Source organism: Xiphophorus maculatus, chromosome 17 (genome assembly GCF_002775205.1).
Source record: "Xiphophorus maculatus strain JP 163 A chromosome 17, X_maculatus-5.0-male, whole genome shotgun sequence".
Taxonomy (NCBI): domain Eukaryota; kingdom Metazoa; phylum Chordata; class Actinopteri; order Cyprinodontiformes; family Poeciliidae; genus Xiphophorus; species Xiphophorus maculatus.
The window spans coordinates 83,214-99,757 of NC_036459.1; the positions used below are offsets into that span (position 1 = coordinate 83,214).

The 16,544-nt window shown below is 44.8% G+C and overlaps 2 protein-coding genes and 1 long non-coding RNA gene across 3 annotated transcripts; 1 reads left to right on the forward strand and 2 right to left on the reverse strand.

Moving 5' to 3' along the window:
- Positions 1–2,742: 2,742 nt before the first annotated feature.
- Positions 2,743–4,342, forward strand: opn1sw (opsin 1, short wave sensitive). The gene is made up of 5 exons (XM_005813730.3): positions 2,743–3,119; positions 3,193–3,361; positions 3,432–3,597; positions 3,733–3,972; positions 4,056–4,342. Exons 1-5 carry the CDS (start codon positions 2,780–2,782, stop codon positions 4,146–4,148), a joined length of 1,008 nt encoding a protein of 335 aa, XP_005813787.3. The 5' UTR covers positions 2,743–2,779; the 3' UTR covers positions 4,149–4,342.
- On the reverse strand, positions 4,330–12,584 carry LOC102228404 (calumenin-A; the record flags this gene model as incomplete). Its single annotated transcript, XM_023350608.1, has 7 exons — positions 4,330–5,239; positions 5,309–5,508; positions 6,011–6,071; positions 6,147–6,313; positions 6,391–6,584; positions 7,307–7,533; positions 12,339–12,584. Coding segments are annotated over 7 exons (1,200 nt in total), but the record flags the coding sequence as incomplete, so codon positions are not given.
- Positions 12,585–15,061: 2,477 nt separating this feature from the next.
- On the reverse strand, positions 15,062–16,325 carry LOC111611853. The gene is made up of 3 exons (XR_002754273.1): positions 16,238–16,325; positions 16,093–16,168; positions 15,062–16,023 (listed from the first exon to the last, which is right to left on the reverse strand). It is a non-coding gene; the product is annotated as an uncharacterized LOC111611853 (long non-coding RNA).
- Positions 16,326–16,544: the final 219 nt, after the last annotated feature.

Sequence of the window (16,544 nt, forward strand, 5' to 3'; positions counted from 1 at the left end):
TGTGGAAACTTTGACTAGACCTCAAGCAACATGGATTCTGCTGCTCTGCTCTTCCTCCAGACTCTGAGGGGAAATAAAAATTCATTTTAACCAGAGAACAGAGCAGTTTGTGTTCAGTCCAGGTGAGACGTTTGTGTCTGGTTCAGGTCTGACGTGAGGAATACCACAGCTGCAACCAGGTCTGTCCGTCCGTCTCTCTCTGAATCTCCCTGATATTTTAAAGGGTTTGTTTCCTGATCCTCTCCAGGAGGTTTTGCTGATTGTCAATTTATTTCCACCTCATGGTTTCCTTCCCTTTCCCTCTATGAATGTGTTTGAACTCTGACCTCTGAACAGCCAGTCTCTTTAGCAATGACCTAAAGAAACTAGCTGTGTCTTGTCCTCTTGTTCAAGGTGTCAGAGGTCATCTTTTGGACAAATGTCAGGTCAGTCATCTCCATTCAGAACTGGACTGAGAGGCCATTTAAAACCGTTTGCAGGTGTTTGAATAAATGATCTGATTAGTGTGGAGCAACAACTGCTTTCAGTATTGAACCTTTAAAAAATATTCGAATTTTCTGATATCAAATTTGCGATTTTCATTAGTTGGCAGTTATTTCAACACCAAAAGAAATGAAATATATCAATCTGTGTGACTGAATGAATATAAATATGAAAATAAGTTTCACTTTCTGAATGGAATTACTGAAATAATCTACTTGTTCATGATAGTCCAATTTTATGACCAGCCCAGCCCTTCCTTGTTATCTTGATGCTCAATTAATTATTCAAAGTAGATCAAAAAAGTTTCTGTCTATGAAACCCAGTAGAGCAGCTGGGTTCAGCTGGGTTCAGCTGGGTTCAGGTGGGTTCAGGTCCAATCCAGAGCCCTTCCTACTCCAACTCAGCTGAATCGGACGATCGGCTCGTTACCTGGCCTGTCTGAGCCCATCTGGCCTGCTGGAGTCAGGATGCAGGATGGCTCTGGACGACTGGACCTGAGCACCTGTATTAACCAACAGCATCACTCCTCCTGAACAGCAGGGGGCGACAATCATTGGCGTTGTGTCTTTACAGCAATCCCTCATACAGAGGATGAAATTATTATTATTATTATTATTATTATTATTATTATTATTATTTAGTAGTAGTAATATTAATGAATTATTATTAGTAATAATATTGATCCATCAAGATATGAGCAGCAGCTCAAACCTCTCGGGTTCAGATCGGTTCCGGTCTCTGCAGCATCCAGGATGATAACCTACCTGATCCTGATCCTGATCCTGATCCTGATCCAGATCCAGATCCAGATCCTGATTCAGTTTCTGATCCGGTTTCCGGATTGTTTAATCTCCCGTTTCTCTGCAGTTTCTAGAAATTCAGGTGCGGGTTTCCACTCGAACCGCTGCCAGGATCTCTGGGTTTTCACGGCTCCTGTGAGAAACCCTAACCCCACAGAGACTCGGTCCTCCAGGTCATGACCTGTCAGGTGGAAAGTCCCTGATGCTGCGGAGGGACGGAGTCCCTTAAAGCAACGCAGCTTCATCATTCAACATTCATCCTAAGTTAAGGAGCAACTGCAAACATTCAAAACAAAACTCCTCCAGAATCACACAGAGAGGCTTTATTCACATTTTATTACCGCACTTCAACATCAATCAGCTGCAGAGAAACAAACCGCGAAACACCTGATCATACCTGAACACCTGAGACCTGAACCACCGCAGAGAGGCTCCAGCGAACTGAGGTCGTATCATACCCATGCTCGACCGTTCACAGCCTGGTTACGATACAGCCTCGGCTCCGAAGGAGAACCTGGAGGAGAACCAGCAGCAGACTTCCTCATGAGGAAGATGAAGTGATGAAGAGGCAGAGTTGCCGGAGTTGCGCTGCCGCTCCGCATCCTGCTGACCTCCTGCTCGGAGTGGAGCAGCAGCAGGAGCAGCAGGAGGAGGAGAACCAGGAGCTGTGGAGTCATTAGAGTCTAAGCTCTTTGTTTGCGGGATTGGGCCGGATTACGGTGGATGACCCGCTCAGGTACGTCTTAACATCCGGATTAGACCTGAAGTCACGGAAAAGTAAAGGTTCTTATTGGGTTTTACCGGCCGGCCAGCTGCTCTTCATCACTGATCCTCTTCATCAGTTTACTGCTCGATGCGCAGCATTTTACAGTCCAAGCAGAAACACTGGAAGCACAAAATACTTCTTCAATAATAACTCACAGGTATAACAAGCATTTCTTCTGTGGTTTCCCCATAAGAAGAAAATCGTTTTTAATTGGAAGCGAATTAAGAAAAACTGTTGATCAAAAATAATTCATGTCATTTCAATAACAATCCAGTTAAATAAGAGACGTGTTGATGAAAAGCGCGTGATTAGCGTGGATCCTGGAGAAACCCGTTATGACGTGTTAATCTGGAGGTCAGTGTGCTTGTTGAACAGATTGATAATCCCGGAAGTCAAACCTCTTCCGCTGCCGATTGTCCCAGTCATTTCAAATAAAACGTTGTTTCTCCAGAAAATATCGGACTAGTTGAAGTTTTCATGAGGAGGATCTCAGATTCAACCTGTAAAACCAAACTGGGTCTGAAAACGAACTTCCTGTTTGACCGGGATGAGTTGTGTGATGCGAGTCTGTTTTCATTGTTTCTTCTCCGTAAGAAGATTAAAGCGTCAGAAGGATTTAATCCGTAAAGTTTGGGAAAAGCCGGCCGGATTATCTTTGCTGTAAGTGGTTTATGGGTGTATATAAAGAGGCTGAAGACGCTCGCTGAGGTCGGAGGAACTCAGTTTAAAGATGGGGAAACATTTTCACCTGTACGAGAACATCTCCAAGGTGGACCCCTTCGAGGGGTCCCAGCACTACCTGGCCCCGGCGTGGACCTTTCACCTGCAGGCGCTCTTCATGGGCTTCGTGTTCTTTGCAGGAACGCCGCTGAACCTGCTGGTCCTCCTGGCCACGGCCAAGTACAAGAAGCTCCGAGCTCCTCTCAACTACATCCTGGTCAACATCTCCTTCGCTGGCTTCATCTTCGTCACCTTCTCTGTCAGCCAGGTGTTCGTGGCCAGTCTGAGGGGCTACTACTTCCTGGGCTACACCTTGTGTGCATTGGAAGCGGCCATGGGCGCCGTGGCAGGTATGGCCGACAGGTGAGAGGTCTGGGCTGGTGGGTGAAGGCGCTGATGATGATGATGACGTTCTTCCTGCAGGTCTGGTGACGTCCTGGTCGCTCGCCGTGCTCTCCTTTGAGAGGTATCTGGTGATCTGTAAGCCGTTCGGAGCCTTCAAGTTCGGCAGCACCCACGCCGCCGCCGCCGTGGTCTTCACCTGGTGCATGGGGGTGGGCTGCGCCTCACCGCCTTTCTTCGGCTGGAGCAGGTAGGTCTGCCGCCACTGAGAGAACAGGGTCTGGCGGTTCCTCTGGCTGACGGGATGCTGTTGTGTGCAGGTACATCCCGGAAGGCCTAGGCTGCTCCTGCGGACCTGACTGGTACACCCACAACGAGGAGTACGGCTGCACCAGCTACATGTACTTCCTGCTGATCACCTGCTTCTGCATGCCTCTGTCCATCATCATCTTCTCCTACTCGCAGCTGCTGGGCGCGCTGAGAGCCGTGAGTACATCGCTGCTTGTTCAGGCCAGGAAGTCCAGGCTTCTGCTCAGCACTTCAGGGAGGATGAGGCAGTGGAGCTGAATGGAGACCAGAGCTGGTTCTGGTTCTGATGCAGCCTCTCCTAACTTCCTGTAGGTTGCGGCGCAGCAGGCAGAGTCTGCCTCCACCCAGAAGGCTGAGAAGGAGGTGTCCAGGATGATCATCGTGATGGTGGGCTCCTTCGTCACCTGCTACGGCCCCTACGCCCTGACGGGCCTCTGGTACGCTAACTCAGAGGAAGTCAACAAAGACTACCGGCTCGTCACCATCCCAGCGTTCTTCTCCAAGAGCTCCTGCGTCTACAACCCGCTCATCTACGCCTTCATGAACAAACAGGTGAGGAGGACCGCCTGGTCCCTCCAGACATTTCCTTCCTGCTCCTAAAGCATCAGGATAACTTCCTGCTCCCTGTCTTCCAGTTCAATGCCTGCATCATGGAAATGGTGTTTGGGAAGAAAATGGAGGAAGCGTCCGAAGTGTCTTCAAAGACTGAGGTGTCCACAGCTTCATAATGTTTGGAGCAAAACTCAGAAGGACATTTGACTTCCCCAAAGGACTTTTAAAGATCTGAGTTCAGAGGATCCACAGGAACAACCAACATGTAAATACAGTTTATATAAAAGACACCAGATGATATTTTATTGTAGAATGCATTTGTTTAGATAAAAGCAACAAAAAAATAAAATAAAAATAAAAATTTATTCAATTTATTGTCTGCTTGTCCTCAATTCTGCAAAAACACAAGTTGTGGCTTCAAACCAACAAAACAGTCAGCAACAGAAGGCGCGGTAGGAACAGATGGAGGCGGGTCCAAACCAGAGAAACTGTTCTGTAGAACAGCTCAGAGTTAAACGCTCACCGACAGAACCGGGTTGATGTAAAACCAAGAAGAGCTACAACAGCCACCAGGGGGCAGAGCACCGAGGACCTGGCTGTACCAGGGCAGGGGTCCAACCCAGACTGGCTGTTATCTTCTGCTGACCTGTCCTCTGCTGCCCTCTGGTGGCCGTTTGAGGTGTGGCAGTTCTGTATGAACCCGACCGCTTCCATCCAGATCCAACATCTGAGCATTGACAGTCTCCTTCAGTTCAAAGGTTAAAGGTCAGACCGTGAGTGGTGACACATGGAGGGCAGGAGGGCAAGTAACTGCTAGTTAATTAATTAATGGGGTCAGAGGTCAGAACCTAACAAGCTCCACCTCAGGTAATCCCATGATGCCTAGCTGGTTGTTTGGACAGAGATTTTCAGCCCAACTGTAAGGCACGATGGTGGAGGGGTGATGATGTGGGCTGGTCTTTGAGTGGACCATGGAGCGGTACCTTTGAACTGAGGGAGTTGTACGTTCTTTTGGTTTGTGGAGCAGAACCAGACTTAGAGTGGAATAATCCTTCAGGTCTTCCTCAGACAAACATCTGCCAGGCAGACCAGATCAGAACCAGGAGCAGAACTTCTCTCCTCTACAGGTCAGTAATAAATTAACGATGGACTCGGGGTGTTTCTAGAACTCATCGTGTCGCAGCAAAGCCTCGCCGTAGTTCGTCACCTGGCTTCCCACAAACAGGTCGAACTTGTTGAGAATTTCCTCCTTGGTCAGTCTCCCGTCCTGGACACAGACAGACGACGGTCAAACAGAACCGGGCCCGATGCCGGCACCAGATGGACTCGCACCCACCTTGTTGGAGTCGGACTCATACAGCAGGTGCTTGGCCTCGGCGACGGCATGATCGTAGTCTGCCGGTAGGATCCAGTCCAGAGTTTCCTCCCGGTCCATCTTCCCGTCCTGGTTCTTGTCTCTGAACTCTGAGAACTGCTGACGCTCCGAGGCGACCCACTCCGGTTCCTCCAATCCGTTCTCTGCGGTGAACATGTCACCTGGCAACATGAAAGGTAAGGGAAGAGGATCAGAGACGAACGGATCTCTGGAGCTACTGCCAGGAGATTCCAGAACAAGGAAACACAGAAACAAACATGAAGCAAAGTAGGAATATGAATGCAGTATCCAGTGGACCAGTGGACCAGAGGAGGAGTGGACCAGTGGACCAGTGGACCAGTGGACCAGAGGACCAGAGGACCGGAGGAGAAAACCAGAGGACCAGAGGAGAAGACCAGAGGACCAGTGGACCAGTGGACCAGAGGACCAGAGGACCATTTTGATGGAGGGTATCAGGATCCTGGTTGGAGGAGCTGCTCCTCACTGAGATTTCTGATGGTTCTGGATTTGCCATCAGACCTCCAGGGGGACCCAGAACCACTGATCTGACGTTTCTCCTCAGATCAGTGGACCAGGATGGGTTAGAGCTCCAGTAGTCACATGACCCCGACTGGAAAAGGTCAGTATGAAGGTCAGCTCTGAGCCTGTCTGCAGATTCTTTACCGATGTACTCCTTGAGGTCAATGAAGCCATCTCCATTCTTGTCTATGTCCTCCATGGTTTCCTGTGGCAGCAGAGAGACAGGTTACGCTGAGGATAGTCCCCTGAGCGCTGCATCTTGTCCTGGTGCTGCCCCTACCTGCACCACCACATGCTTCATGTACTCATGGTTCTCTGGGTGGAGGAAGGCCATGAACTCCTGCCGGTCTGCACTCAGGTCTCCGTCCCTGTTGGCCACCTTGAAGCGCCTCTCGTCCCTCGCCATCATGTGGGTGTAGTTGTACTCCATCTGTGTCAGAGGGCCGTCTGGAAGAGGTTGTTCAAGGTCAGAGCAGTCGGTCCCAACGTGTTTCATGGACTGGGTCTGATCTGCGGTTGCTTACCCAGGTAGCTGCCATACGTGACGTTCCTGTATTCGTCCCAGCTGATCAGGCCGTCCCGGTTCAGGTCAAACTCGCTCCACTGGCGCTCAACGTCCTCAAACATGTGCTGGCTTTGGACGGCCTCGATCCAGAGCCTCAGCTCGTCCTCCGAGACAAAGTTGTCCTTGTTGCTGTCAATCCGATCCACGATGATGCTGCAAGACAAACAGGGAGCAGAGCTCAAGCTACTGATTGGCTGGGAATCAGGAAGTACCATCCAGCACATTTCCAGTTTCTCTGCTGGGAAATCTTCAGGAAACATGTGGCTGAACTGGTTTTATTTCACCACCTTTCAGTGTTTCTGCTGAAACTAAACAGGTGTCCTTTGAATCGGGCGGTTGGGTCGGTTTCAGCCTCCATTAGAGGCTCTGGAAACAAAGTCTGGGAGGACTGGGAGGACTGGGAGGGGTTCCCAAATTTCCTCAGGGAACCTGGAGGAACGGCCCAGCTCCCAGGTGGGAGTAGTATCATGGTCTGGGCTTGGATCGTTGAAACCAGGCGTGTCCAAAGTGCGGCTCAGGGACCATATGTGGGCCTCAAAGTGATTTTGTGCGGCCCTGATCACAATACAGAAATGGCTCAAATTTGATTTTCCAACTGGGGTGAAATTTGCATTTATGTGACTCCTTTTAAAAAGATACAGATGAATTCCAGTTTTTAAAAAAATTGTCGACAAATTGTCAGCCATGTTTTTGTCTTTTACCTTAAGCTGTTAGAAACCAGGACAGCAAACATCCAGAGATACTTTGGTGGTGACCTGAGGTAAGGAAGGAGAACCCACACCCAGCTGCAGCCAACCTCAGGACACCTCCATGACAGATCAGCTGCTGGGACTGAGCCTGGGAAAGTTAGTGAGAAGGAAAACCTCCGGACTGACCTGAGTCTGCGCTTGCTCTCGTCAGGCGACAGGCGGTCGAAGGCCTTGGCCTCGTCTTGCCCGAGGAACGCCTCGTGGTCGTAGTCAAAGTTCTGCTTGTCATCATGTTGCAGTGTGCTGAGTGGCTCCTCCTGATGGACCCGAGGCCGCCGCTCCGTGGGCTTCCCGTTGCCCCTGGCAACCAGGAGGAGCCAGCAGATCAACGCTGAGCGGATCATCCTGTCAGACTGACGCAGAGACAGACACATAGATCTAAAAACTATAGATGTGACCACCACAGATCTAAAAACTATAGATCTCACCACCACAGATCTAAAAACTATAGATGTGACCACCACAGATCTAAAAACTATAGATGTGACCACCACGGATCTAAAAACTATAGATCTAAAAACTATAGATCTCACCGCCAAAGATCTAAAAACTATAGATGTGACCACCACGGATCTAAAAACCATAGATCTAAAAACTATAGATCTCACGACCATAGATCTAAAAACTATAGATGTGACCACCACGGATCTAAAAACTATTGATCTCACCACCACAGATCTAAAAACTATAGATGTGACCACCACAGATCTAAAAACTATAGATGTCACCACCATAGATCTAAAAACTATAGATCTCACCACCACAGATCTAAAAACTATAGATGTGACCACCACAGATCTAAAAACTATAGATGTGACCATCATAGATCTAAAAACTATAGATGTGACCACCACAGATCTAAAAACTATAGATGTGACCACCACAGATCTAAAAACTATAGATCTCACCACCACAGATCTAAAAACTATAGATGTGACCACCACAGATCTAAAAACTATAGATGTGACCACCACAGATCTAAAAACTATAGATGTGACCACCACAGATCTAAAAACTATAGATGTGACCACCATAGATCTAAAAACTATAGATGTGACCACCACGGATCTAAAAACTATAGATCTAAAAACTATAGATCTCACCGCCAAAGATCTAAAAACTATAGATGTGACCACCACGGATCTAAAAACTATAGATGTGACCACCACGGATCTAAAAACTATAGATCTAAAAACTATAGATCTCACCGCCAAAGATCTAAAAACTATAGATGTGACCACCACGGATCTAAAAACCATAGATCTAAAAACTATAGATCTCACGACCATAGATCTAAAAACTATAGATGTGACCACCACGGATCTAAAAACTATTGATCTCACCACCACAGATCTAAAAACTATAGATGTGACCACCACAGATCTAAAAACTATAGATGTCACCACCATAGATCTAAAAACTATAGATCTCACCACCACAGATCTAAAAACTATAGATGTGACCACCACAGATCTAAAAACTATAGATGTGACCATCATAGATCTAAAAACTATAGATGTGACCACCACAGATCTAAAAACTATAGATGTGACCACCACAGATCTAAAAACTATAGATCTCACCACCACAGATCTAAAAACTATAGATGTGACCACCACAGATCTAAAAACTATAGATGTGACCACCACAGATCTAAAAACTATAGATCTCACCACCACAGATCTAAAAACTATAGATGTGACCACCATAGATCTAAAAACTATAGATGTGACCACCACAGATCTAAAAACTATAGATGTGACCACCATAGATCTAAAAACTATAGATCTCACCACCACAGATCTAAAAACTATAGATGTGACCATCATAGATCTAAAAACTATAGATGTGACCACCACGGATCTAAAAACTATAGATGTGACCACCACAGATCTAAAAACTATAGATGTGACCACCACAGATCTAAAAACTATAGATGTGACCACCACGGATCTAAAAACTATAGATCTCACCACCACAGATCTAAAAACTATAGATGTGACCACCACAGATCTAAAAACTATAGATGTGACCACCACGGATCTAAAAACTATAGATCTCACCACCACAGATCTAAAAACTATAGATGTGACCATCATAGATCTAAAAACTATAGATGTGACCACCACAGATCTAAAAACTATAGATGTGACCATTATAGATCTAAAAACTATAGATGTGACCACCACGGATCTAAAAACTATAGATGTGACCACCATAGATCTAAAAACTATAGATCTCACCACCACAGATCTAAAAACTATAGATGTGACCACCACGGATCTAAAAACTATAGATGTCACCACCACAGATCTAAAAACTATAGATGTGACCACCACAGATCTAAAAACTATAGATCTCACCACCACAGATCTAAAAACTATAGATGTGACCACCATAGATCTAAAAACTATAGATCTCACCACCACAGATCTAAAAACTATAGATGTGACCACCACGGATCTAAAAACTATAGATGTCACCACCACAGATCTAAAAACTATAGATGTGACCACCACAGATCTAAAAACTATAGATCTCACCACCACAGATCTAAAAACTATAGATCTCACCACCACAGATCTAAAAACTATAGATGTGACCACCACAGATCTAAAAACTATAGATGTGACCACCACAGATCTAAAAACTATAGATGTGACCACCATAGATCTAAAAACTATAGATGTGACCACCACGGATCTAAAAACTATAGATCTAAAAACTATAGATCTCACCGCCAAAGATCTAAAAACTATAGATGTGACCACCACGGATCTAAAAACTATAGATGTGACCACCACGGATCTAAAAACTATAGATCTAAAAACTATAGATCTCACCGCCAAAGATCTAAAAACTATAGATGTGACCACCACGGATCTAAAAACCATAGATCTAAAAACTATAGATCTCACGACCATAGATCTAAAAACTATAGATGTGACCACCACGGATCTAAAAACTATTGATCTCACCACCACAGATCTAAAAACTATAGATGTGACCACCACAGATCTAAAAACTATAGATGTCACCACCATAGATCTAAAAACTATAGATCTCACCACCACAGATCTAAAAACTATAGATGTGACCACCACAGATCTAAAAACTATAGATGTGACCATCATAGATCTAAAAACTATAGATGTGACCACCACAGATCTAAAAACTATAGATGTGACCACCACAGATCTAAAAACTATAGATCTCACCACCACAGATCTAAAAACTATAGATGTGACCACCACAGATCTAAAAACTATAGATGTGACCACCACAGATCTAAAAACTATAGATCTCACCACCACAGATCTAAAAACTATAGATGTGACCACCATAGATCTAAAAACTATAGATGTGACCACCACAGATCTAAAAACTATAGATGTGACCACCATAGATCTAAAAACTATAGATCTCACCACCACAGATCTAAAAACTATAGATGTGACCACCACAGATCTAAAAACTATAGATGTGACCACCACGGATCTAAAAACTATAGATGTGACCACCACGGATCTAAAAACTATAGATGTGACCACCACAGATCTAAAAACTATAGATGTGACCACCACAGATCTAAAAACTATAGATGTGACCACCACGGATCTAAAAACTATAGATCTCACCACCACAGATCTAAAAACTATAGATGTGACCACCACAGATCTAAAAACTATAGATGTGACCACCACGGATCTAAAAACTATAGATCTCACCACCACAGATCTAAAAACTATAGATGTGACTATCATAGATCTAAAAACTATAGATGTGACCACCACAGATCTAAAAACTATAGATGTGACCATTATAGATCTAAAAACTATAGATGTGACCACCACGGATCTAAAAACTATAGATGTGACCACCATAGATCTAAAAACTATAGATCTCACCACCACAGATCTAAAAACTATAGATGTGACCACCACGGATCTAAAAACTATAGATGTCACCACCACAGATCTAAAAACTATAGATGTGACCACCACAGATCTAAAAACTATAGATCTCACCACCACAGATCTAAAAACTATAGATGTGACCACCATAGATCTAAAAACTATAGATCTCACCACCACAGATCTAAAAACTATAGATGTGACCACCACGGATCTAAAAACTATAGATGTCACCACCACAGATCTAAAAACTATAGATGTGACCACCACAGATCTAAAAACTATAGATCTCACCACCACAGATCTAAAAACTATAGATGTGACCACCACAGATCTAAAAACTATAGATCTCACCACCACAGATCTAAAAACTATAGATCTCACCACCACAGATCTAAAAACTATAGATGTGACCATCATAGATCTAAAAACTATAGATGTGACCACCACAGATCTAAAAACTATAGATGTGACCACCACAGATCTAAAAACTATAGATGTGACCACCACAGATCTAAAAACTATAGATGTGACCACCACAGATCTAAAAACTATAGATCTCACCACCACGGATCTAAAAACTATAGATCTCACCACCACAGATCTAAAAACTATAGATGTGACCATCATAGATCTAAAAACTATAGATGTGACCACCACAGATCTAAAAACTATAGATGTGACCATTATAGATCTAAAAACTATAGATGTGACCACCACGGATCTAAAAACTATAGATGTGACCACCACAGATCTAAAAACTATAGATGTGACCACCACGGATCTAAAAACTATAGATGTCACCACCACAGATCTAAAAACTATAGATGTGACCACCACGGATCTAAAAACTATAGATGTGACCACCACAGATCTAAAAACTATAGATGTGACCACCACAGATCTAAAAACTATAGATCTCACCACCACAGATCTAAAAACTATAGATGTGACCACCACGGATCTAAAAACTATAGATGTGACCACCACGGATCTAAAAACTATAGATGTCACCACCACAGATCTAAAAACTATAGATCTCACCACCACAGATCTAAAAACTATAGATGTGACCGCCATAGATATCTATGCTGATCTCCTCTAGGAGTCTCTTCCAGCATCTAGCAGTAGTTTTCTAGCCGGTCTGCAGCTCCGCTCTTGATCAGGCTGACCTCATCCTGACCTCATCCTGACCTTTTATGGTCAAACAGGAAGCGAGCCCAGGTGAGGCTCCGCAGACTCACCTGACGCTGCTGCCGCCGTCCGGCTCTCCTCTGGTTCTGATCCGCGCAGCTTCTCCTGTCACACAGACGGCCCAACTTCTGGCCAATCACAGCCCGGCTGCAGCCGCTCTCCTCATCTGATTGGTCTGCAGCGTCAGAAGGAGAATCGGGGGAAGAGGGGGGAGGAGCTGCCACGTCCTCAGAGCAGAAACAGACAGAACTCGTCAGGGTCCGGTACCGGTCCAAAACCGTCTGAGGTTCAGCAGCGGGTCAGATGGGTTTCAGTGGTACCGTCGGGGTTCTGGTTCGGGTTTGTTGGGTCTCGTGGTTCTACAAAAAACAGCTGCTTGTTCCAGGCACGTGCAGAGGGGGGGCGCGAAGGGGGCTTGAGCCCCTGCCCCTTTTATCCTTGATGCCCCTAGTGACCTTTTGGACTTTGTTTTTTTTTCAAAAATTTTTCTTATTATTTGTATTTTTAATCTGTTTGTCAGAAGGCCTGTTTGAGCCCCTCAGCAATAACATTTAGCTAAATATAATAATTTAGTAAAAATAAACTAGTCTGGCTGCCCTCAGTCTGATAATGACTCTCAGAGCCTCCATGTTGTTCAGAGGTGAGGAGGAGGAGGAGGAGGAGGAGGAGGAGGAGGAGGAGGAGGATCTGTTCCTCTAACTATCAAATTATGGGCAAGAATATTTTTCATAAATGGGTTTGTGAATAAAAACGTAGGTCTGATGTTAGAAAAACTGTTTCTATTTCTATTTTCACAATCGTCCTGCAACAGCGGGACAAAACCTGCCTCACCTCTAAACTCAGAAATGTTTCGGCTTCATCATTCTGCTAAAAGCCCGGTTTGGTTCGCTACAGGCAGTCTGAGTCGGAACCACCAACAGACATAAAGAATATCTGTCTTGATATCAGACATCCTGATATAAGACACTGAGACTGTCACCACCAGTCACAATGCAGATCAAAGCCCCGGTACCACCCGGTACCACCTGGTACCACCCGGTACCACCAGCTAACTGTTCGCTCTGCTTCTCCTTACCGTTTCTACCAGGAGGGTTAAAGCTGCTGGAGGTTCTGGGCTGTAAACAGAAGTTACTGCAGAACCTCAAGTGTTAAAGGAAGATTCGGCCCAATTAGAGTTCATGAAATAAACATCAGAGAAAATATTGTAGCAATAATCAGAACCGCAGCAAAAAGCCAAACATGCCACAATGAAATGAACCAAAATGTCTCCAAAGCATCGGGGGGCTGACAGGGGCCACCGGGGGATTCCAGGTGGATTCCAGGTAGATTCCAGGTAGGTTCCAGGTAGATTCCAGGTAGATTCCAGAGATGTGCATGGCAGCAGCTGTTCCTCCAGGGCCGGCCCAAGGTAATATGGGGCCTTAGCCAGAACCCCCCGTCCTACTAAGAACCTCAGCATCACTAACATGTTTAAATGTCGATCAGGTGAATCTGAGAGGGAGACCAGGTTTAAAATCAATCACTGATTATTGGTTATTGGCTGTGATGTATTTGTGAACAAACACAAAGATTACACCATATTGTAGCCATGGTAACACAACAATCAAACTATCAAGATGATTCTTTAAACTTTTACAAAGTAAACGTCCTAATTAAATCCTAAATGTACTATTTATTTTTCTCAGCTGATGCATTAAATAAAATGTAATAACATTGTTATTCTCTATAAATGATGCTACAGGTTTAGATCTATGGTCTGTGTTACAATTAAACCATTTCTAGGGGCCCCTGAATCTCTGGAGGCCCCTGAAGGGTTGGGGTAAGGCTTTAAATCCTTCATGTTCTGTAAAAGGTTCTGGATCGCCATCAGAACCAGTCCGGTGTTCTATAGAGTTCTATAGAACATTCTATAGTTCTATAGAACAACCAGTCAGGTGTTCTATAGAACTCTATATAGGGCCATTCAGACACTCAGGGGCCTCCAGACACTCAGGGGCCTCCAGGGACAGCTGCTGTGATGCACATCTCTGGAATCCACCTGGAATCCCCCGGTGGCCCCTGTCAGTCCCCCGATGCTTTGGAGACATTTTGGTCCATTTCATTGTGGCATGTTTGGCTTTTTGCTGCGGTTCTGATTATCCTCCTGAGACCCAGAAAAAAAAAGTTTTTGAATTTTTTTTTTTTCACTACATGACTCTTTGGAGTGAAAAAACATCACTACAATTGAAAAAGTTTCAAAACATATTATTTATTTATTACAGTATGTCCTTTGGAGAGGACATCGGGACTCTCTTGTGGCAAATATGAACACATTTTGAGGCCCAGGATGTCCTCTCTAAGGACCAACAGGATTTAACACAGTGGCATGTATGGTTTCAGAGTTATGAACAAAAAAACCTATGTCCTCCACAGAGGACAAAAATGTATTGCTGGGTCTCAGGAGGATATTGCTACAATATTTTCTCTGATGTTTATTTCATGAACTCTAATTGGGCCAAATCTTCCTTTAACACTTGAGGTTCTGCAGTAACTTCTGTTTACAGCCCAGAACCTCCAGCGGCTTTAACCCGCCTGGTAGAAACGGTAAGGAGAAGCAGAGAACAGAGAGCAGGTGGTACCGGGTGGTACCAGATGGTACCGGGGCTTTGATCTGCATTGTGACAGTCGGTACCTTGTCTTATATCAGGATGTCTGATATAAAGACAGATATTCTTTATGTCTGTCGGTGGACCGACCCAGACTGCCTGTAGCAAACCGAACCGGGCTTTTAGCAGAATGATGAATTTAACGTCAGAAGTTTCTCTGCAGCCGAAGCATTTCTTTGTTTAGGGTTGAGGCTGATTTTGTCCCGCTATTGCAAGGACAATTATAAAAATATAAATAGTCAGAACCAGGATCTGGTTTGGGCTCTGAGTTTCTCCACAGGGTTCCCCTAGTTTTCTGAGCTCTAACTGCAGAAACATTCCTCCACGGAGAGGTTTTCCCTCTGTGGCGAGACTAGGTTAAAATTAAGAATATTGGGCAATTTAAATTTCTAGACCCAATTTAAGTTGCTCCACAGCGCCACCCTGGGAATTTCACCCAGAGAATATTACCTCTTTTCTTTAAAGCACACAGGTTCAGTTATGCATGAATTAAAACATCTGAGGCAATTGCAAATACACAAAAAGCTATTTATTAAATTCTTTTAAAACCAGTTCTTTACAACAAAAAACTAAGGAAAAACAGAAAAAAACTATAGTAGCTGAGGTCACCGGCAGAAGGGGCCACTATAGGGACGGCATCCACCAAACACAGCAAACAAAAAAACCGTAAAAGCACCAGACGCAGTGAGACAACCCAAACTCAGGAATCACGGCACAAAAAAGAGGGAGACACCGTCACCACACCAACACCGCCACCGGGCCTCAGCAACTGCAAACAACAGAAAAACAGTTAACCAAATACAACAACCTTAAACTTAAAACAAAATCAGCCCAAATAAATAAACAATTATCTAAAGGAACCAAAAGGGCTGGAAACTAAATAAAGAAACAAATAGAAAATCCAAGTTGAATATTAAGATCCGGTGTGGCTCTGGTCATGCCACTGCAGGGAGCGAGCTCGGCGCGCCGATGCCACACCCCAAACACCGCTTCAATTAAGGCGTATAGGCGCCACCACAGTCCAAGTTTGACTGATGACGTGCAAAATCCGGAGTCCAAAAGAGCAGCAATGGTTCGAATATGGGGAGACCTATGAAAGTTAATCATTTTAGACAGAACTGCAACAAACTGGAGCTTCCAATGAGCGTTAATTATTTACCTGTCAATCCAGGCAAAACGCACACACACACTCGCTGAACGAGGAAGCAGAGGAGAGCAGCACAATAGCGTTTCACCTACAATCATACTTAAATTTAGATTTTCTAACAAAGATCAGCAATAGTGCAGGGAGAGAGGAAACCTACCACCAGGGAATCAAAACAGCATGCACCACACTGGCGATATGTTGCCTTTTCTTCCGCCGGAACCCAAGAGACGCGGGCCACACAGTGGATGATGAGGAAGACACATGTCTGACTGGGCACAGCGGCCGCTTATATACCCCGCCCACTTTACCCAACCGGAACGTCACACCTGGAAACTATTTGTATAGGAATATGTATATTTCTATACCACTACACCTCCACAGAACTTTGGTTTCCTCCAGAACCCGAGGACGGACTGGGGGACTCGGAACCTGAAAGAAAACACCGCAGCTCTGCCAGTCATTGG

Coding starts and splice junctions, on each gene's coding strand:
- opn1sw (XM_005813730.3), top strand. CDS start 2,780: ATGGGGAAACATTTTCACCTGTACGAGAACATCTCCAAGGTGGACCCC. Junction 3,120..3,192: donor GGCCATGGGCGCCGTGGCAG/GTATGGCCGACA, acceptor TTCTTCCTGCAG/GTCTGGTGACGTCCTGGTCG. Junction 3,362..3,431: donor CCTTTCTTCGGCTGGAGCAG/GTAGGTCTGCCG, acceptor TGTTGTGTGCAG/GTACATCCCGGAAGGCCTAG.